We start from the raw sequence: 22,971 nt of genomic DNA on the forward strand, positions 1-22,971 counted from the left end.
CGATGAATACACACATAGGGCCATGTGTGATGTATGGTGAGATAGTTAATTATTATAGAATTATGAGAACAGGGCTAAATAATAAAATAATTAGTTATTGGTTTCAAAAAATATATTGTAAAAATTATAGTCCAGATTAAGATGAGTGCAAATAATTTGTACATGGAACTAAGTGCAGGAGGATTTGTTCTTCCACGGACGCACTTAACGGGTGCACCTGACCGCCGGTGGAACGCAAGTGGTCTCTGAACCCGGAAGTGGCGAGTTGCAGGCTGTCAGGATGGCAGGAGCCGTGTTCCCGAGGTCTCTGCTCCGAGCTGTCAATGAGCTGCTCAAGAGGAAGAGATACCGAGCGGCTCTGGCCGTGGTCAAAGGATTCCGTAATGGAGCCGTGTGAGTGAGGCAATGGAGGGCTACCGGAGGGGGTGACTGGGCTACAGACAGGAGAGGGCTGCTGGAGGGGGTCACTGGACTGTACACAGGAGAGGGCTGCTGGAGGGGGGTCACTGGGCTACAGACAGGAGAGGGCTGCTGGAGGGGGTCACTGGGCTGTACACAGGAGAGGGCTGCTGGAGGGGGTCACTGATCTATATACAGGAGAGGGTCACTGGGCTATACACAGGAGAGGGCTGCCGGAGGGGGTCACTGGGCTATACACAGGAGAGGGCTGCTGGAGGGGGTCACTGGGCTATATACAGGAGAGGGCTGCTGGAGGGGGTGACTGGGCTATACACAGGAGAGGGCTGCTGGAGGGGGGCACTGGTCTGTACACAGGAGAGGGCTGCTGGAGGGGGGCACTGGGCTATACACAGGAGAGGGCTGCTGGAGGGGGGCACTGGTCTGTACACAGGAGAGGGCTGCTGGAGGGGGGCACTGGGCTGTACACAGGAGAGGGCTGCTGGAGGGGGGCACTGGTCTGTACACAGGAGAGGGCTGCTGGAGGGGGGCACTGGTCTGTACACAGGAGAGGGCTGCTGGAGGGGGGCACTGGGCTATACACAGGAGAGGGCTGCTGGAGGGGGGCACTGGGCTACAGACAAGAGAGAGCTGCTGGAGGGGGTCACTGGGCTATACACAGGAGAGAGCTGCTGGAGGGGGGCACTGGGCTATATACAGGAGAGAGCTGCTGGAGGGGGTCACTGGGCTGTACACAGGAGAGAGCTGCTGGAGGGGGTCACTGGGCTGTACACAGGAGAGGGCTGCTGGAGGGGGTGACTGGGCTATACATAGGAGAGGGCTGCTGGAGGGGGGCACTGGTCTGTACACAGGAGAGGGCTGCTGGAGGGGGTCACTGGGCTATACACAGGAGAGGGCTGCTGGAGGGGGTCACTGGGCTATACACAGGAGAGGGCTGCTGGAGGGGGTCACTGGGCTACAGACAGGAGAGGGCTGCTGGAGGGGGTGACTGGGCTATATACAGGAGAGGGCTGCTGGAGGGGGTCACTGGTCTGTACACAGGAGAGGGCTGCTGGAGGGGGTCACTGGGCTGTACACAGGAGAGGGCTGCTGGAGGGGGTCACTGGGCTGTACACAGGAGAGGGCTGCTGGAGGGGGTCACTGGGTTATACACAGGAGAGGGCTGCTGGAGGGGGTCACTGGTCTGTACACAGGAGAGGGCTGCTGGAGGGGGTGACTGGGCTATACATAGGAGAGGGCTGCTGGAGGGGGGCACTGGTCTGTACACAGGAGAGGGCTGCTGGAGGGGGGCACTGGGCTATACACAGGAGAGGGCTGCTGGAGGGGGTCACTGGGCTATACACAGGAGAGGGCTGCTGGAGGGGGTCACTGGGCTACAGACAGGAGAGGGCTACTGGAGGGGGTGACTGGGCTATACACAGGAGAGGGCTGCTGGAGGGGGTCACTGGTCTGTACACAGGAGAGGGCTGCTGGAGGGGGTCACTGGGCTGTACACAGGAGAGGGCTGCTGGAGGGGGTCACTGGGCTATACACAGGAGAGGGCTGCTGGAGGGGGTCACTGGTCTGTACACAAGAGAGGGCTGCTGGAGGGGGTGACTGGGCTGTACACAGGAGAGAGCTGCTGGAGGGGGTCACTGGACTGTACACAGGAGAGGGCTGCTGGAGGGGGTGACTGGGCTATACACAGGAGAGGGCTGCTGGAGGGGGTCACTGGGCTGTACACAGGAGAGGGCTGCTGGAGGGGGTCACTGGTCTGTACACAGGAGAGGGCTGCTGGAGGGGGTCACTGGTCTGTACACAGGAGAGGGCTGCTGGAGGGGGTCACTGGTCTGTACACAGGAGAGGGCTGCTGGAGGGGGGCACTGGGCTATACATAGGAGAGGGCTACTGGAGGGGGCACTGGGCTACAGACAGGAGAGGGCTGCTGGAGGGGGTCACTGGGCTATACACAGGAGAGGGCTGCTGGAGGGGGTCACTGGGCTATACACAGGAGAGGGCTGCTGGAGGGGGTCACTGGGCTGTACACAGGAGAGGGCTGCTGGAGGGGGTCACTGGTCTGTACACAGGAGAGGGCTGCTGGAGGGGGTCACTGGACTGTACACAGGAGAGGGCTGCTGGAGGGGGTCACTGGACTATACACAGGAGAGGGCTGCTGGAGGGGGTGACTGGGCTATACACAGGAGAGGGCTGCTGGAGGGGGTCACTGGTCTGTACACAGGAGAGGGCTGCTGGAGGGGGTCACTGGTCTGTACACAGGAGAGGGCTGCTGGAGGGGGTCACTGGTCTGTACACAGGAGAGGGCTGCTGGAGGGGGTCACTGGGCTGTACACAGGAGAGGGCTGCTGGAGGGGGGCACTGGTCTGTACACAGGAGAGGGCTGCTGGAGGGGGTCACTGGGCTATACACAGGAGAGGGCTGCTGGAGGGGGTGACTGGGCTGTACACAGGAGAGGGCTGCTGGAGGGGGTCACTGGGCTGTACACAGGAGAGGGCTGCTGGAGGGGGTCAATGGGCTGTACACAGGAGAGGGCTGCTGGAGGGGGTCAATGGGCTACAGACAGGAGAGGGCTGCTGGAGGGGGTCACTGGGCTACAGACAGGAGAGGGCTGCTGGAGGGGGGCACTGGGCTGTACACAGGAGAGGGCTGCTGGAGGGGTGACTGGGCTGTACACAGGAGAGGGCTGCTGGAGGGGGTCACTGGGCTGTACACAGGAGAGGGCTGCTGGAGGGGGTGACTGGGCTGTACACAGGAGAGGGCTGCTGGAGGGGGTCACTGGGCTGTACACAGGAGAGGGCTGCTGGAGGGGGTCACTGGGCTATACACAGGAGAGGGCTGCTGGAGGGGGTGACTGGGCTGTACACAGGAGAGGGCTGCTGGAGGGGGTCACTGGGCTGTACACAGGAGAGAGCTGCTGGAGGGGGTCACTGGGCTATACACAGGAGAGGGCTGCTGGAGGGGGTGACTGGGCTGTACACAGGAGAGGGCTGCTGGAGGGGGTCACTGGGCTGTACACAGGAGAGGGCTGCTGGAGGGGGTCACTGGGCTACAGACAGGAGAGGGCTGCTGGAGGGGGGCACTGGGCTGTACACAGGAGAGGGCTGCTGGAGGGGGGCACTGGGCTGTACACAGGAGAGGGCTGCTGGAGGGGGGCACTGGGCTACAGTGTTGGCCAAAATTATTGGCACCCCTTCAATTCTGTCAGATAATACTCATTTTCTTCCAGAAAATGATTGCAATCACAAATTCCTTGGTATTATCTTCATTTAATTTGTCTTCAATGGAAAACCACAAAAAGAATTGTCAAAAAGCCAAATTGGATATAATCCCACACCACACATAAAAAAGGGGGTGGACAAAAGTATTGGCACTGTTTGAAAAATCAAGTGATGCTTCTCTAATTTGTGTAATTAACAGCACCTGTTACTTACCTGAGGCACCTAACAGGTGGTGGCAATAACCAAAACACACTTGCAGCCATTTGAAATGGATTAAAGTTGCCTCATCCTCTGTCCTTGTGTGTACCACATTGAGCATGGAGAAAAGAAAGAAGACCAAAGAGCTGTCTGAGGACTTGAGAAGCAAAATTGTGAGGAAGCATGAGCAATCTCAAGGCTACAAGTCCATCTCCAAAGACCTGAATGTTCCTGTATCTACCGTGCGCAGTGTCATCAAGAAGTTTAAAGCCCATGGCACTGTGGCTAACCTCCCTAGATGTGGACGGAAAAGAAAAATTGACGCAAGATTGTGCGGATGGTGGATAAAGAGCCTCGACTAACATCCAAACAAGTTCAAGCTGCCCTGCAGTCCGAGGGTACACCAGTGTCACCCTGTACTATCCACCGGCCTCTGAATGAGAAGGGACTATATGGTAGGAGACCCAGGAAGACCCCACTTCTTACCCACAGACATAAAAAAGCCAGGCTGGAGTTTGCCAAAACTTACCTGAGAAAGCCAAAAACGTTTTGGAAGAATGTTCTCTGGTCAGATGAGACAAAAGTAGGAAAAGGCATCAACATAGAGTTTACAGGAAAAAAAGAGGCCTTCAAAGAAAAGAACACGGTCCCTACAGTCAAACATGGCGGAGGTTCCCTGATGTTTTGGGGTTGCTTTTCTGCCTCTAGCACTGGACTGCTTGACCGTGTGCATGGCATTATGAAGTCTGAACGCTACCAAGACATTGTGCAGCATAATGTAGCGCCCAGTGTGAGAAAGCTGGGTCTCCCTCAGAGGTCATGGGTCTTCCAGCAGGACAATGACCCAAAACACACTTCAGGTCAGCACTAGAAAATGGTTTGAGAGAAAGCCCTGGAGACTTGTAAAGTGGCAGCAATGAGTCCAGACCTGAATCCCATAGGACACCTGTGGGGGAGGAGAGATCTCTTGATGGCAGTTTGGAGAAGGCCCCCTTCACATCTCAGGGACCTGGAGCAGTTTGCCAAAGAAGAATGGTCTAAAATTCCAGCAGAGCCTTGTAAGAAACTCATTGCTGGTTACCGGAAGCGGTTGTGCGCAGTTATTGTGTCTAAAGGTTGTGCTGCCAAGTATTAGGCTGAGGGGGCCAATACTTCTGTCCGGCCCATTTTTGGAGTTTTGTGTAAAATGATCAATGATTTGACTTTTTTTTTTTCATTCTCTTTTGTGTTTTTTTCATTGCAAGCAAAATAAATGAAGATATTAATACCAAAGAGTTTGTGCTTGCAATCATTTTCTGGAAGAAAACGAGTATTATCTGACAGAATTGCAGGGGTGCCAATACTTTTGGCCAACACTGTATACACAAGAGAGGGCTACTGGAGGGGGTCACTGGGCTGTACATAGGAGCGGGGTGCACCTGTCCCTGGGCTATACACAGAAGAGGGAAGAAGAACCTGCTTAAAGCTCATTCCTAATGGGAGTCTGTCATCAGGAATAAGTAAATGGAAGATACCTTGGGGCAGTGTTTCCCAACCTTTTCAGACTTGGGGCACCCCTGGTATATAGTTGGTAGGGCTCTCCTAACATACTTTTAGCCAAAAGACATAAATCGTCCTAACACAATGCAGTTAACATTTCATGAAAGCTAGGGCCTTTATTAACACATTGGTGGGCCCAGTTTTATAAGTGCTCCCCCTCCCCCATATCACATAATGTCCCTTTGTGGCCCATCACACAGTCAAATTCCCTTGCATGCATCACACTTTATACCTTCTCTTGGCCCCTCAGACATTATATTATAATGATCCCCTTCAGGTTTCCCCCACAGTTTCATGTCCTCCTTTAGTTGTCCTCACTGTATATATCAAACAAAGAGAAACCCTTATTGCTCACCTTTCCCGCTTATCTTCTCTCTCTGGTCCCAGAGTCTTCAGGTGACCATAAGGTATCTTATAGTGTGTTTACTTCCATTTATTCATTCCTGTTGACAGACTCCTTTTAAAGGGGACCTTTCACCTCGCCCAACTCTTTGCATCCTCCAATACATATTACTCCACTGATTCCAGCACAGTTTGAATTTTTTCTCTAGTTCCCACCATTCCTGAGCAGTCATTGCTGTTATTTTCAGCACAGTTATACACTCTGCTGAAGGTCCTGGGTTGAAGCAGATAGTCAGGGGCCACCTACCTGACTGTACAGACCATAATTGTTCTTCATTTAAGGCTGGGTTCACGCGAGGTTTTTTGGACTGGATTTTGACGCTAGAATCCGCCTCAGAATCTGGTCCAAAAAACGTCTCTTGTAGCATTCCACTCCGGATTAGGCCCAAATGAATGGGCCTAGTCGGGAGGGAGTGTCGCCACGTAATCCACAGCAAGAAAAGGCATGTTGCTTCTTGCAGGAGGAAACCGCTCACGGAAAAAAGGAAGTGAACGGCTCCCACTGAAGTCAATGTGAGGCGTTTTTTTTGGACTGGATTCTGAGGCGAATTCCGCGTCAAAATCCGGTCCAAAAAAGCCTCTGTGAACCCAGCCTAAACAGACTGATTGCTCGGGATCAGTAAGGGCTAGAGAAACAACTTCAACTGCTATGAAATACGTGTAGCGACCCCTACTGGCGTATGCAAAGAGTTGGAGATGGTCATAGGTTCTCTTTAACCATATAGCCAGACGCATTTTTTTCTTTTTCTTTTTTTTTCCATACATGCAGTTTTTTTTTAACTTTTTGGCTCTTCAAATAATTTTTGCGTCTTCTTTTGGCGACGAATTGTTGTATGGCTGGGGCGAGGCTAGAACCTGTGATGTGCCCGTGGTGCCGCTCATTGAGCAATGGGGAAGGCAGGGATAGTAATAAACTAACCCTGCCTTCCCTATAGACCAGGGGTAGGGAACCTTGGCTCTCCAGCCGTTGCAATACTACAACTCCCAGCATGCATACTTGCTCTGCTGTTCTTGGAACTCTGCTAGAAGTGAGTGGAGCATGCTGGGAGATGTAGTTTCACAGCAGCTGGAGAGCCGAAGGTTCCCTATAGAAGGAGCAGCCGGCCCCCTTCTTCTTAACTCTGCAAGAATATCCATATACATCATTGTAGTGTTAAGAGTTAAAACAGATTGTCAAACTATCAGTCGTGTGAATAGCCCCCATTCACGTGAATGAATTTTAATGTAACCTTGTCGTGGCCTATTATGACATTTGTGTGAATATAGGGCAACATCTCCGTTTCCTGTCACTAAATGAAAACCCTCACGAGACCAAAAACTCCTCCAGACCTAGAACCTGGTCCCAGCTGACATGTACATATAGTTATATCCACTCTAGAAGCAGCTCAGGTTTTCTCTGACTCTTTACTACAATGTATCACATTGACATATACAGATGTAGCCAAGTTTAACATGACTCTCAATGAGTTAAAGGACAATGTACGGCGCTTGTATACAGTTATCTTTATTGTAGGCTGGGTGCACATCTGCATCAGACTTGACCGATGAACCTTCTGAAATCCCCAGATTGAGCTGACAATCATCTCAGGGCTCGTGCACATCTGCGCCCGGTACTCCGTTCTGCAGGTTTCCGTTTCCTGCACGAATCAGGACAGGGGACGGAAACCTGCAGGCATTTTTCAAATCCATTCATTTGAATGGGTTTGAAAAGTGTCCGGCCGTGAGCGCCGGTGAGCGTTTTATGCTATCCGCGGCGAAACCGTTTTTGTTTTTTTTTTAACCGGACACAGAGTCGGACATGCAGTACTCTGTGTCCGGTTTTAAAAAAAAAAAAAAAAACGTTTTTGCCGTGGAGAGCTCAAAACGCTCACCAGCACTGACGGCCGGACTCAGCATGACAGGTTTCTGTCTTCTGCCAGCAGAAGACGGAAACCTAATACGGAGTGCCGAACGCTAGTGTGAACCCAGCGTCATGTGTATAGACAGCTTAAAGGGGTATTCCAGGTTAAAAATATTGCTGACCTCTCCTAAGGCTATTTCATCAATATCAGATTGGTGGGGGTCTAACCCCTATCATCCCCACAGGTCTCAGCAGCTGATATGGAGCAGACAGCTCTGTTATGTAGTGACTAGAGATGAGCGAGTACTGTTCGGATCAGCCGATCCGAACAGCACGCTCCATAGAAATGAATGGACGCACCTGGTACTTCCGCTTGGACGTAGCCAGCGCGCTTAACCACCCGCGTGCCGGCTACGTCCATTCATTTCTATGCGAGCGTGCTGTTCGGATCGGCTGATCCGAACAGTACTCGCTCATCTCTAGTAGTGACTACTGATGGTGATGATAGGGAATACAGAGACTTAAACCAGGACTTTGTGGAATGGTGCCAGCAGAACCAGCTCAGGATTATTGCTGGGAAGACGGAGATGGTGGTGGACTTTAGTAAACAGAGAAGTGCTCCGACCCCGGTGGAGATCCAGGGGACATGCATTGAGATAGTCAGGACCTATAAGTATCTGGGTGTGCTCCTCAACAATAAACTAGACTGGGCTGATCACCTGGATGTGCTGCACAGAAAGGGCCACAGCAGACTCTACCTGCTCAGGAGACTGAGGGCCTTCGGAGTCCAGGGGACACTTCATAGGGCTTTTTTCAACTCTGTGGTAGCATCAGCCATCTTTTTCGGTGTGGCCTGCTGGGGGAGCAGTATATCAACCAGGGACAGAAATAGACTTGACAGGCTGATCAGAAGGGCCAGCTCTGTCCTGGGGAGCCCCCTGGACCCAGTACAGGTGGTGGGTGACAGAAAGATACTATCCGTGGTGACCTCGGGAGAACAAATCCCACCCCATGTATGGGACCTTGATGGCACTTGGCAGCACTGTAAGTGACCGTCTGCTTCACCCCAAGTGTGAGAAGGAGCTATCGCAAGTCCTTCCTTCCAACCGCGACCAGGCTGTATAATCTACATCAGACCAAGCGAAGATCACTTCGCACAGAGAACTAAGAAACCCTGAAGTCTTCCTTCTTTCTCTTCTGTTTTTCCTTAGCTGCTACGGACTCCTAGTATATCTTCTCAGCTTATGTATGTCTACGTCTGTATTATATTACTGTGTATTATCCTGTACCTGTATTACTATGCTGCTGTAACATACTGAAATTTCCCCACTGTGGGACTATTAAAGGATTATCTTATCTGATTATCTTATTGAGTGAATAGGGTCTGACCTGCAGTACCTGGTGTGGCCACTACACAGAGAACAGCGCTGTCTGCTTCCTGATCCATTCTCTGCATATCAGCTGCTGAGAACACCTGATCACTAAGGGTGCGAATGTCAGTCCTCCACCAATCTGATATTGGTGACCTATCTTAAGATGGGTCAGCACTCTGCCCCAGTGTTTTTGTTTTATCCAGTTGAGTCCGGCTGCTCTGCTCACCACCCCTGACTCTTCTTATCTATGTTGTTTCTCTAGTCATCTGCACCATATCCATCCTTTACACTTGCAGTCTGTAGCTTCAGTGATCTGTAATGTGACATGAGGACTGTGCTGTGGGCAAGGGCTGCTGACTACTCAGGGTGGGCGTGTAAAGGATGGTGACAGTAACCTTCTATAGGGGGTGATATCATGTGATCTGATGTACGTTGGGCTCTTAGGGGGGATATTTGCATATCCTTGTTTTCTTAGCAGTAGCTTCGCCTCTGGGGACCGCAGCAGGTAGATCCTCTTTGCTGTGACATCTAGGACTTTGATTCTCCTAAAACATATACATATTTTCTGATGTTATCAATGAATTATAATAAATTCCTTTTTCTTTTAAGGTATGGGGCTAAAATCCGGGCCCCACACGCACTGGTGATGACATTCTTGTTTAAAAGTGGAAGGTAAGTCTCTCTATAGGCGATGGAGGATGGGATATGTAACTGGATGGGTTTTGGGGTAATGGATGAGGGAAACCCTCTTGAGTGTCATCCATAAGATTGTAGCTGTTTAGTGGAGTAGGGGGTGTCTGACAAAGATGAAGCCTAGTTCTAATGGTTCATTATGCATTAAAGGCATATTCCCAGCTTTTAGGTAACAAACCCAAGGGTTCCATGCTGGTTCCCAACTTGGGTCCCATGATCAGAAGCAGCACCTGGCCCCCAAGTTTCTCCGCCTCCTCTCCCAGGTAGTTGCCCGTTCAGTAGGGGCTGGATTTACTATTAGAATGATCTAGTCTGCCATCCCCTATGGTACAGGTAATACTAGTGAATATGGGAGGAGGCAGAGTAATTCGGGGAGGTTGGGGCTGGTTCCAATCACATGATCTAAAGTTGGAACCAGGCCAGAACTTCTGGATTCATCACCTAAAAATCCCCGGAGGATGTGAGTATTCAGAGACTCCCCCTTAAGAAGCCCTTTAAAGCCCCAGGGTATGCCCTCACTTTATGATTAGTCAGGAGTCCTGAAAATGATGGGGTTGGGGCTCTGGTGTCGCTCTGCGTATCCTTGTGAGTTCCTCATCTTCACATGTGGCCAACTGGCTATCCAGAGAACGGCAGCCGTTCCCATAACTGGAATGGAGTTGTATTGCAGTGACCTGTATCCCGCTGTGTGGGGAAAGTGATGGGGACACATCCTACAGCCCTACATCAGCACTTCGGCACTGTTATTATCAGGATAGTGGGAATCCTAAAGCTGCGACTCCCACCGTCATAAAGTGCGGGCGTATTCTAGCAGTATGTTATTACTACATAAGATGGAAGTACCCCAGTAACGTGCTCAGTTGTCCATATAACCACCATAGATCCTGTATGGGGTGGTAGCACACGCGTTTTGCCTCCTCTCCATACATACACTATGGTCAAGCACATAGAGACATATACGAGGGGACACAGGACCCCTGTTCTGATGACCATCGGGGTCCTCGTAGTCAAACACTGATCACCTCTCTTGTGGATAGGTGATAGCTATCTGCTATAGAAAATCCTTTTAATAGCAACCTGTGACCATTATATGGTAAGTGTCATGACTGTTGTGCTCCATGTTACTGAATTCTTACTACTTATGTCTCCAGTCTGAAAGAGAAGCTGAAGGCGATCCTGCAGGCGACATTCACACATTCACGGAATCTGGCTTACTTCGTCTTCACCTATAAGGGTCTCCTGGCAGCTCAAGAGAAAATACAAGGAAGCAAATGGCAATTCCACTCCTTCCTGGCAGCTTGTGTAGGCGGATGGCTGGTGTTCGGAGAGAATAATCACATTAATAGCCAGGTAAGGAGAGTCCGAGGTTTGGTATAAAGCTGTCCCGTCAGCCTAGATGGAAAACATTGATGCCTTGGCCCGGCCATACACATATAGGATGGCCGGTGACCGAATACTTAGCCATCTCAGACTTTTAGCCGTGGCTTTTCTCCAGGAACATAAGGATTTGGGTCATTGAAAACCAACGGCCTATTTCTTATTTCCCCCAACATCTGCCAGGGGGGAAGATTCAGGAGGCCCCAGAATATAGAGATCTAGGTAGGAACTTCTTCTATAGTTAGTGTTCATTTAGTGGTGGAAGAGTAAAAGTTATGTTTTAAGTGAGATTTATTTAGTATAGTCTGAAAATATGGCTTTCTGTCAGCAAATTCATTGTATCTCGTCAATGAAGCCCACACTATATAAGGTCAGTGAGTAGGCATAATAAACGGTGTTACTCGCCTCTCCCAAGCTCCAGTGTTGGAGTTAGAGACTGCTTAGGCCTGTAATTGGGCCTCAGCGGTCACGTCAGCGTTCATGGCACAAATTGACGCTGGCATATCCCACCCTGATCACATGCCTCTCTGAATGAAATTGTGAAAGAGCCCAGGAGAGGTGAGTAATACTGTTCATTATGTTTAATCACCTCCTCTGGGGACTGGAGAGCAGGTTTATTTTGGACCTGTTGGGTCTGAACAAAACCACTGGGTGAACTTCACAAGGTTTGCTTATCAAATACTGTCAGTGCGGCCTTTGCTGTAATAGTCAGGGTAACGGGCCTTAGAGTAGGGAGCTTGCCGGCCCAGTGGCCTATATTCTGTATCCAGTCTGTCAGCCAACTGGGAATGTTCATGGTGATATACATTGCCAATCCGCCTCTTCTGATGAATATAGAGAAGGTCATGTCTGGTTCTGTGTTATCGGAACAGAACGCATCGAAAGCCCCATAGTGTTGCGACCATCACAGAATGCACTCTGTCTCTCCGAGTATCTTCCAAGTACATTCTGCAGAAAACTTGGCCCCACATCAGACTTCACACTCTGTCTGAAGAGATTGTACTGGTGCTGAGGCGGCCAGGGGGTATAGCATTGCGTAGAGTTCCTCCATCCCATCACTATTTATGCCATGAAGACCGGCTCTATTCACACAGACATGATGAACACTACTGCTTTTTGATGGTCCATTCCAATGATCCATCAAAAAATAGGACATGCCTTATTTTTGCCAACAGATGCAAAATGATCTTGAAAAATGTCATCTGAATGGAGCCTTATAGCCGCGTGAATAGCAATCATTGCAATATTTCCTTTCTGCAGATTTCATGCTCTTTCTTGGGTAAAAATACTCCTGTATAATACTAAGAGGATTATTTTTACTCTGCTGGAAAAAAAATATGCAGCACAACCCCTGCTGCCTGTCACTATGTGCGGTGTAGCAACACGACCTGGCAGTCTTGGGTCACATGACTTCACATAAACTAAGTCTTCCTGCTAGGAAAGAGGTAAGGAGCGACAAAACATTAGGCCCTGGGCTCTTCTTATAACTTTCTGAAACTTTCCAGTATATTTTGCTTTCGGTTGCTCAGTAGTTTCCATTATCCAGGCTCCTTTCATTTCTTGCCTCAGTCACATTAACTCATTACTGACCCGCATTTCACTACGCGAACCAGCCAGGCTGATCTCTCTGTCCAGTGGATATTCTAACCTTTGGTCTCTGTCGATCATTTATTTATTCAAGAATTTTTTTTTTGCAAACACTTTTTGTAGTTGAGAGCTGTCTACCATGTTGTACACTTTTACAGTCCTCTTCGTCTACTAAGCCGCTCATGTTCTTCACTCAGCCAGTGACTTACCATTATTGCCTTCTCTTGCTCCCATCTGTAGGACTTCTCCCGTGCTGCAGCTTTTCTATGGAATTCGCACCCTCTTGCCTTTAAACGTGCTCTTATCATTGCCAGTTTTAAAGAGGTTTTCCAGGCATATTAATAAAGATTATTACACTTTCTGATAATCCGGTGACATTCCGTTTCACAACTTCTAAAACAGAACGTCACCATCATTCATCCCCCCCTCCCCTTTCCCCAGCAATTCTTACCAAGCCTTCCTGTGTCCGGGGAACGGGTCCTCCCCTTCTTCCTGTCTTTTAGTAGTGGGCAGAATAGGTTAGCTAGGGAGAGTGGGAGGGGCTAGTAATGGGTGGGATCTCTAGTCAGTGAGTGGGAGGGACTAGGCTTAGTGTGACAGGTACAGTGGGATGGGCTAGGATAATGAGGTGGAGGGTTTTGTAACAGAGTGAGGGAGGAGGGACTGAGTTAGAGGGAGTTAGTGCAGCAGCTTAAACAGGAAGCTGCACAGCAGGAAACTAACACCATATAAACAAACACAGAGGATGCTAGCAGCAACCAGAGACACTCAGAAATCGCTCCAATAACTGTTAAATATATATGGGTATACTTATTAACCCATCACTAGCACTAAGACATTTCTTTAAAAAAAAATAAAAATAAACAATTCTTCTTGGAAAACCCCTTTAAGCAGGTTCTGAATTCTATTCTACAATAAGTCTGTACCTGGTCACAAATAACACCGCTCTTTGTTCTCCATTTACTACACCTTCACATTCAATCCTCTACACCTTATATCCATGTTAGCGATAAAATCATCAGGTGATAGATTATGCAGGGTTATTTTATTTTATTTAAATTGTGAGCCCCCATATAGGGATCACAATGGACTTCTTTTTTTTTTTCCTCCCAGTATGTCTCTGCAGGATGGGAGGAAATCCGCGCAAACACGGGGAGAACATACAAACTCCTTGCAGATATTTTGTCCTTGGCAGAATTCAAACCCAGGACTCCAGCGCTGCAAGGCTGCAGTGAGCCACCGTGTTGCCCCAAGATTATGCAGGGTTGTTTATATTCCCCACGCTAGCAACATATACTTACTGTCACTCGTCCCACTTCATGTAGATTGAAGCTCTTGTGGGCAGGGACCTCTTTCCTCATGTCTCATTGTTTTTTCACTTTGTTTGTCACTTCCTAAATTGTACTGCACTGTAGAATATGTTGCCACTATGTAACTTATAGGGAAGATGGTTATTATCTTGAATATGGTAAAGAATTGAAACACAAAGTATATTAGAAATCTGCATTAGTCTGTGTTACAAACTTTAACTGCAAAAACATGGACTTTCCCTTAAGTTTTTTCTTCTTTGAACACATGACCATATTCATCTGATGCTGTATTGCTTTCTTCTAAGCGATATAAAGGCAAGTTACGATAGGTATCCGGGCACCCTTCACGGGCCCCATATACTTCCATGCCCCGCTGCTGCTCGCTGATACATTTCTCATGCTTGGACAAGTGTGGTCGCTTGTGAATAAAACCTGTTGTATTAACCCTTTTGTTTCCTTGCAGATCAATATGTACCTGTTATCTCGCGTCCTTTTCGCTCTTGCAAAACTGTCGGTTGAGAAAGGTTATATCCCTGAACCTAAACACGAGGTGTTTCCCTGGTTTGCCGCCTTAGTTTGGGGTTTCGTGCTGTGGCTCTTTGAATACCACAGACACACTCTGCAGCCATCTTTGCAGTCCTCCATGACTTATCTGTACGACGACAGCAATATCTGGCACGACATCTCCGACTTCTTGGTATACAACAAACCTAAGCCTGTAAAATAGAGCAACACAGGACGACCTCGCACTGCAAACCTCATGGAGCGACTTGGATATCAGGGACGGTAGCAGCGGACATAGCTTTTCTTGAATGGTGCTGATTTCCTCAGATGTAACAACATTACATTGGTCAGATTTGCAGTAAATTTCTTATAGTTTGGCACGGCTGGCCCTACAAGTGACCGGTAGTCACTGAGAAAGCAATTCTTAGAAGAAGATTCTGAAAAACTTGCACATATGTCCTTTCCCCTCTGCCTTGGGGTGTATTCAGACATAACGTTTATTTTATGTTGCATGCGTCTTTACCGATAATTGCCATGGCTGGGATTTCGAGGAGTTTCACCTGTGTGGCTGCAGAATGGCAGTAACCTCACATGCTACGTGGCAAGCAGTGCACCGCCATTATGTTTCAGTACACCCTTCAGGCCATTCTCTTAAAGGGCTATTCCCGTTCGAACTAGAGATGAGTGAATACTATTCCAAATTTCCATAGTAATGAATGGGTGTGGGCGAACTGCAGGGGGGTTGAGCGCTGGCCGGCGCACGGCCGCTCCCATTCGTTCCTTTGGAGCGAGGTATACGAAACTGCATATTATTCGCTCATCTCTAGTTAGAACACATTACTCCTCATCCACAGGAAAGGTGCATCTTCGGGATCGGTGGGGGGTCCCACATCTGCGACCCACACTGTTCTAAAAAACCCTAATTCCCACCAGAATGCCTGGTCACACAGCACAACAATGCTTACTCCAGATTGGGGGGGTCCCAGCGGTGAGACACCCACCGATTAGCAAGTTACTTGTTTTAACTGGAATACCCCTTTATAGGATACCCTTTTTTTCTGACTAACACGTAGGAATAGTCTTAAGAAAGTCTATTCTTCTCCTACCTTTAGATGTCTTCTTCGCTCCGCCATTCAGTAGAAATCCCGGTTTTCTTCGGGATGCAAATGAGTTCTCTCGCAGCACTGGGGGCGTCCCCAATGCTGCGAGAGAAATCTCTATCTTCTTCTGGAACGCCCTCTCCCTGTGCCTTCTTCCGTCCTGGGTTTCAATCTCCTAGGCCTCGGGTAGAGCCGACTGCGCATGTCCGCATCCAAAAGAAAATGGCTGCTTACACAGTAAGCTGTGAAAGCGTCCATTTTCTTGTGGCCGCTTACATAGTAAGCTGGTCTGTGCGCAGTCGGCTCTGCCCGAAGCCTAGAAGATTGAAACCCAGGACGGAAGAAGACTCAGGGAGAGGGCGTTCCAGAAGAAGATGGAGGCGGCACTGGAGAGTTCTCTCGCAGCATTGGGGACGCCCCCAGTGCTGCGAGAGAACTCATTTGCATACCGAAGAAAACCCAGATTTCTACCGAACGGCGGTGCAGAGAAGACATCTAAAGGTAGGAGAAGAATAGACTTTCTTAAGGCTATCCCTACGTGTTAGTCCGAAAAAAAGGGTATCCAATGATAAGATCCCTTTAAGGCTTGACTCTCTGCCTTACATTTGTTGCATACAATGCAATACTGGGGTAAAGGAGCACTTGATGGTACTTGTGGGCATGCTTTCCCACTGGCCTCTGTTTTGGTAATCTGACATGGAGATTATTATTGCCCCTGCCAGATTATGAGGGATTTGCACATTTCAGAGTCTAAGTAAATCAGCATTACTTCCTTCTCATAACATACACTAGTGACTAGTCATTACTTGCACATTTTCTTGGTTTAATCTATTTTTTATAACATTTCTGCGGTATTTCCTGCTAATGTCTATGTTGGTAAGTGATTTCCAGTGGATTGTCTGTTGTCAGAGAGGTACATAGCAATAGCCTGCAGTTTGCGGCACTTCATGATAAAGATTTCTAAGCAAAATTTTATTTTCTTGTAATAGGTTGAGTAATCTGAAGATAAAAATCTGTCCCCATTGATTTCTAATATGGTTCATCTGTATGTACTGTCGCCACAGCTAAGAATGTACTGTCATACTACAGCGCTGTTACATGTATATACAGTACACATAGTATTTTGATATACTGTTCTATATATACAGTCCTATGAAAAAGTTTGGGCACCCCTATTAATTTTAATCATTTTTAGTTCTAAATATTTTGGTGTTTGCAGCAGCCATTTCAGTTTGATATATCTAATAACTGATGGACACAGTAATATTTCAGGATTGAAATGAGGTTTATTGTACTAACAGAAAATGTGCAATATGCATTAAACCAAAATTTGACCGGTGCAAAAGTATGGGCACCTCAACAGAAAAGTGACATTAATATTTAGTAGATCCTCCTTTTGCAGAGATAACAGCCTCTAGTCGCTTCCTGTAGCTTTTAATCAGTTCCTGGATGAAGGGATTTTGGACCATTCCCCTTTACAAAACAATTCACGTTCAGTTAAGTTTGATGGTCGCCGAGCATGGACAGCCCGCTCTCAAATTATCTGAAAACAAAGATTGTTCAACAAAGTTGTTCAGGGGAAGGATACAAAACGTTGTCTCAGAGATTTAACCTGTCAGTTTCCACTGTGAGGAACATAGTAAGGAAATGGAAGACCACAGGGACAGTTCTTGTTAAGCCCAGAAGTGGCAGGCCAAGAAAAATATCAGAAAGGCAGAGAAGAAGAATGGTGAGAACAGTCAAGGACAATCCACAGACCACCTCCAAAGAGCTGCAGCATCATCTTGCTGTAGATGGTGTCATTGTGCATCGGTCAACAATACAGCGCACTTTGCACAAGGAGAAGCTGTATGGGAGATTGATGAGAAAGAAGCTGTTTCTGCAACCACACCACAAACAGAGCCCCCTTAGGTATGTAAAAGCACATTTGGACAAGCCTGTGGACTGTTGAAACAAAGATTGAGTTGTTTGGTCATACAAAAAGGCGTTATGCATGGCGTCCAAAAAAAAAACAGCGTTCCAAGAAAAACACTTGCTACCCACTGTAAAATTTGGTGGAAGTTCCATCATGCTTTGGGGCTGTGTGGCCAATGCCGGCACCGGGAATCTTGGTAAAGTTGAGGGTCGCATGGATTCCACTCAGTATCAGCAGATTCTTGAGAATAATGTTCAAGAATCAGTGACGAAGTTGAAGTTACGCCGGGGATGGATATTTCAGCAAGACAATGATCCAAAACACCGCTCCAAATCGACTCAGGCATTCATGCAGAGGAACAAGTACAATGTTCTGGAATGGCCATCCCAGTCCCCAGACCTGAATATCATTGAACATCTGTGGGATGATTTGAAGCGGGCTGTCCATGCTCGGCGACCATCAAACTTAACTGAACTTGAATTGTTTTGTAAAGAGGAATGGTCCAAAATCCCTTAATCCAGGATCCAGGAACTGATTAAAAGCTACAGGAAGCGACTAGAGGCTGTTATCTTTGCAAAAGGAGGATCTACTAAATATTAATGTCACTTTTCTGTTGAGGTGCCCATACTTTTGCACTGGTCAAATTTTGGTTTAATGCATATTGCACATTTTCTGCTAGTACAATAAACCTCATTTCAATCCTGAAATATTACTGTGTCCATCAGTTATTAGATATATCAAACTGAAATGGCTGCTGCAAACACCAAAATATTTAGAACTAATAATGATTAAGATTAATAGGGGTGCCCAAACTTTTTCATAGGACTGTACATAAGGATGTACGTTTTGTTTTGCAGTGGACATAGGACAGGTCCTCACTAACATGTTAGAAGTAGCAGCTGTAATAGGTGGGTTTAGAGTAGCAGGTGTTAGGGCTTTGTACATAACATTGTATGTGCAGCCTCTGTATATCATGGCTATATAGAGGGATTGGTATTGGTTACACACACAGCCTGTGCTCCTGCTGAATGTACCACACCTGTTATGCAGGTAGGAGCCATACGGTTTTATATTGTAACATTTTGTTTCTCTATGTAGTCCCTGCCTCTCACTGTGTATGGTGTACGGGCCTGGGTGTAATGCAAGAAAATAAGTGGGGGGGAGAGGGTCGCTTCACACAATTATATCACATAGAAATGAGATTCTGGTGTCTTATGATAGAGGAGATTCTCATCTTTTATATGACTCTGCAGTTCTACTTCGCTATTTCTAAATCTACCACTTGGGATCAGGATATTTATATGCAGGCGCTCTCAATCATTACTGTGATATCTCTGGAAGTAATACATGTAGAACTGCATGTCTTTAGCGTCTTGAGAATCTCCTCTTTCATACGACACCAGAAGCAAGTTTCTACATTTTATAATACTGGATATATAACTGTGTGACGTGACCTTACACCCTTTCTTCTCCAGAACTTCCTATATACAGTATTTCCCTTTCCTATTGTTGTTACTCTTGACTTTGGCTCAAAAAAAAATGCCAAAAAAAATTAACTTTTCTGCAACGTGGGCCTTAGCCTAAAGGGGTTGTCCAAGAATACTATCCCGGGGATGGGACATGGAGAGGTACGGCATCACGCTAGGCAGTTGGGTTGCTCATGGGTCCCATTAGTTTGGACCAATTCTAGTTAATGAGACCCTTTCCCGATTCCCAGTCACTGGTGTTGAGCAATTGCCTCAGTCTCTGGACTGTCCAGTATATAGTTGAAGTCAGATTGGGCAGCAGGGCATGGCTTGACTGCCCCCCCCCCACCACCACCACCACCACCACCACCACCACCACCCAAGAGGGCATTCACACGGAGGAAGTTGGCACTCATTCTGGTGCAATAACTCGCGTCAGAATCCGCATGGAAATAAAGCCTTGCGTTGACTTTAATGGATTCCGTTTTCCATGCGGAATAGGCCTCCCATTGATTTTATTGGGTTCCGTGTGGAAAACGGAATCCATGGGAGGCTTTATTTCCGCGTGGATTCTGTTATCGCGCCAGAATCAGTGCCAGCTTCCTCCGTATGAATGCCCCCTATGGATACAGCCAAACACATTGACTTAGTGGTTTAGTTCAGGTGAATATAAGAGACTTTTTAATATATCTTTATTAAAGAGATCTGTTTTGTCCTCCATTTATCAGCCCATCGTCTGTTATCAGAGTGTAGATAGACTTGCACTCATAAGCTTATGGTGGAATGAGATTTCTTTGTGTGCGGCCGACCTTCCATCTCCTCTCTGGGTCCTCTACAGGTCCTATTAGTGATAACAGGCTAAGTGAAGGGTAGGGGGAAGAGAGCAGTCTGATAAGTGGAGAAAGAAGCAGTTTCCTTTAATAAGATATATTACAAAGTTTCTTATATTCGCCTGTACTATTCATTTCTGATGTTATTTTTATAATTGTATCTACTTTTTAAATTTATTTCCTAAGATTGCAGCTTTGTAACCCATCTACAAAGTAGGTGTCAGTCTCATGTGCCCTATTTAAATGGTGGGGAGACCAAGTATGTTGACTACAACTACGTTCACACGCTATGGTACTGCTGGAGATAGCTGAATGTTGTATTCTGAACTTGGCCGTCAATGAATAAAGAAGTAGAATGACTGTTTATCCACTGCTCCACCCAAACAGGACCCCTGAACCCTCCTCCTTGTGATCTGTGGTAGGGTTCCCACTGATCGGACCCAGCTGATAAGGCTATATCTTGGATTTATCCTGTGTATAGGTGATAAAGTCTCAATCATGAGAAAAGTCAATAAAGAGGTTCTCCGGCTTCTGGTATTGATGGCCTATCCCTAAAATAGGTGATCAATATTACACCTGCGGGGGTCTGACACGCTACGCTTGCAGATCACCTATGTTGAGAGAGTGTGGCTCTCAGTAATGCTTACTCGTCTGTGGCGGTTGTAGGTACCGCAGTGCTGTCCTATAGACTTCAGTGGTAAAGCGATGCAATACCTACACTAGCCACTTCAGATTGTACGGCAGCACAGCGCAGGTCGTGGTTTGTAAACATTACTGGGAGTTGCACTCTCAAATAGCTGATCTGTGGGGGTCTCCTGCAGATCTAATATTAATTGCTTACCCTAAGGATAGGCCACCAATATCAGTAACCGGATAACCCCTTTTAAAAATTCCCTCCATTAATACAACAGCCCCTGCACCTGTGAGAGCATGCTGGGGGTTGTAGTTCTACCACCGAACATCTGGGTGTTAGTAAGGACTTAAGCCCAACGTCACTATATCGTATGTACTGTAATGTCATGAAAGGACAATGAAATTATTTCTTAAATTCAGTCCACCTAAAAAATGTAACTCCTGTTATGTCTGTGGTTTCCAATGAGAATAAATTGTAAATATGGAATATTAATAATTTAATAAATCTTACCTTCACAATAGTCTGTCTGTTTTTGTTTTTTTCATTGTGTTCCCGGATCATATTGTGCGGTAGAAATATCTGTTAAGTGATAATATTTTCCACAGTACTTTGTAAAGGTAAGTTCACACGGGGTTTTTGGGTCCAGAACCTGAGGTGGAGGCCATCTTAGGTTCCAGACCAAAATACGGGTAGCTGTGACTGGATGCCGATACAGTGCACCGGGATCCAGTCGCGCACTCTGCTGCAGATTAGGCCCAAATGAATGGTCCTGGTCGGAGGGTCTGCAGGCGGATGTTGCGAGGTGAATCCGCCTGAAAGAATGAGCATGATGCTTCTTTTTTCCAGGAGCCGGAACAAACGACTGCCGGAAAAAAGAACTGACCGGCTCCCATTGATTTCAATGGAAGACATCTTTTTGGTCAGGATTATAAGGGCAGATACGGCCTCAAATTCCTGCCCAAAAAACCCAGTGTGAACTTACCCTAACAGGTGGGAGCACGTATGTGAACATCCAGTGACGTTCAACATGGGAGGACGTGTCCGAAAGAGCTTACAATGTAAATTGTAAAGGAATTATCTGGGCTGGTTTATCAGTGATGAATTTTTGGATACCATGAGCCCCTTAGGATAAGACATCCATATCAGATTGGCCACGATCAGTGGCGTAACTACCAGGGAAGCAGTGGAGGCAGCTGCCACAGGGCCCGGGTCATTAGGGGTCCCAGCAACAGCCGCTACCGCTGCGTTGTTTGTTTGTTTTTTGTTAATAGGCCTTTACCGCGGCCCCGCAAACATCATTATTATACTTGGAGGGGGGGGGGGGGTCATTTCAGACCCCGAATATAATGATCGGAGGCCCAGGAGAGGTAAGTGAACATAACAAACAGTGTTACTTACCTCTCCATGCTCCGCGAAGGCTTCGGGGCCTACTTGTATGACGTCTCAGACGTCACATGACCGGAATCTGCGTCCTTATGCATCACGATGCAGGCCACCGGTCACATGACGTCCCTGAAGTCATTGAAGATAGCCAACAGCGGGGAGCGCAGGGTTAGGTAAGTAATAGTGTTTATGTTTGTATCCCCCCTCTCGGTCTATTATACTCTGAAAAGACCCCAGAGTAGGAATGTGGGGGGGGGGGGGGGGGTTGGTTAAGGTCTTCATCCTGGGGGAGGGGGGGGGGGGCGTGTCAAAGGTTCGCCACAAGGCCCCGCCACTCCTAGTTGCGCCACTGGTCATGATGCTGGGAGAGGTTGTAGTATGTAGTCTCTTCACTACATAACCAGCATGCCGTCATATATTGTTTAGTTGCTAGTTGCTATGGTTCATAATGCCGCTGGTGGGACGGAGATACAGCGAGGACATGTGACGTACCGGATAAATAACACTATTTATGGGGTAACTAATTATTCTTTTTTTACATTTATGTATTTTTTTTGTATATTACAATTTATTTTTTTTTTCCCCTGTTCCTAAAGAGGACTGGAACTGGGGATAAATAACACTAATTTTGGATAATGCAAACACACATGAGGATCACTAATATGTTTTTACATTGTTTTTTTTTTATATTTTTAGATTTTTTCTTTCCATCAAGGGGATGGGTACTCGGGATCTCTTGATCCCCAGTACAATGTTCTGCAATATTTCTGTGTTGCAGTACATCGCACATATTATCCCTATGTGGAATAGGGGTAGGTTGACAGAGGTCTGTGGAGCTTGGAGCCCGCAATCTCATCATGGGGGATCTGAGGGGTGGAAGGGTTGAGACAATTTTTCAAAAATTCAATTCGGTAGCTTCGCAAAATTTTCCAATATCATTTGATCTGAATTAACTTGTGAGGAATCTCGTGAAAAAAACAGCCTATATGGTGGTGCAGAGCGCTTCACCTTGCAGTCGTGTTTAGTGGTGTTCCCCTAGGGAACCTGAACCAGCCATGCACTGATCCTGGTTCAGCACTATAGACTGCAAAACATGTGTATTGTAGTCTATAGAGGAAGTCCGTCTAGGCCTCAATACTGGACAGGTACTGGGGGCTACTACCACCCCGGGGTCTCTGGCCAGACCAT

At 47.5% G+C, this 22,971-nt stretch overlaps 1 protein-coding gene across 1 annotated transcript; it reads left to right on the forward strand.

The window, feature by feature from the left end:
• The first annotated feature begins 275 nt into the window (after positions 1 to 275).
• On the forward strand, positions 276 to 15,556 carry PXMP4 (peroxisomal membrane protein 4). The gene is made up of 4 exons (XM_075278784.1): positions 276 to 393; positions 9,594 to 9,656; positions 10,829 to 11,027; positions 14,415 to 15,556. The coding sequence occupies exons 1-4, from the start codon at positions 281 to 283 to the stop codon at positions 14,676 to 14,678; spliced, it is 639 nt and encodes a 212-aa protein (XP_075134885.1). The 5' UTR covers positions 276 to 280; the 3' UTR covers positions 14,679 to 15,556.
• Positions 15,557 to 22,971: the final 7,415 nt, after the last annotated feature.

Source organism: Leptodactylus fuscus, chromosome 6, assembly GCF_031893055.1.
Source record: "Leptodactylus fuscus isolate aLepFus1 chromosome 6, aLepFus1.hap2, whole genome shotgun sequence".
NCBI classification, from domain to species: domain Eukaryota; kingdom Metazoa; phylum Chordata; class Amphibia; order Anura; family Leptodactylidae; genus Leptodactylus; species Leptodactylus fuscus.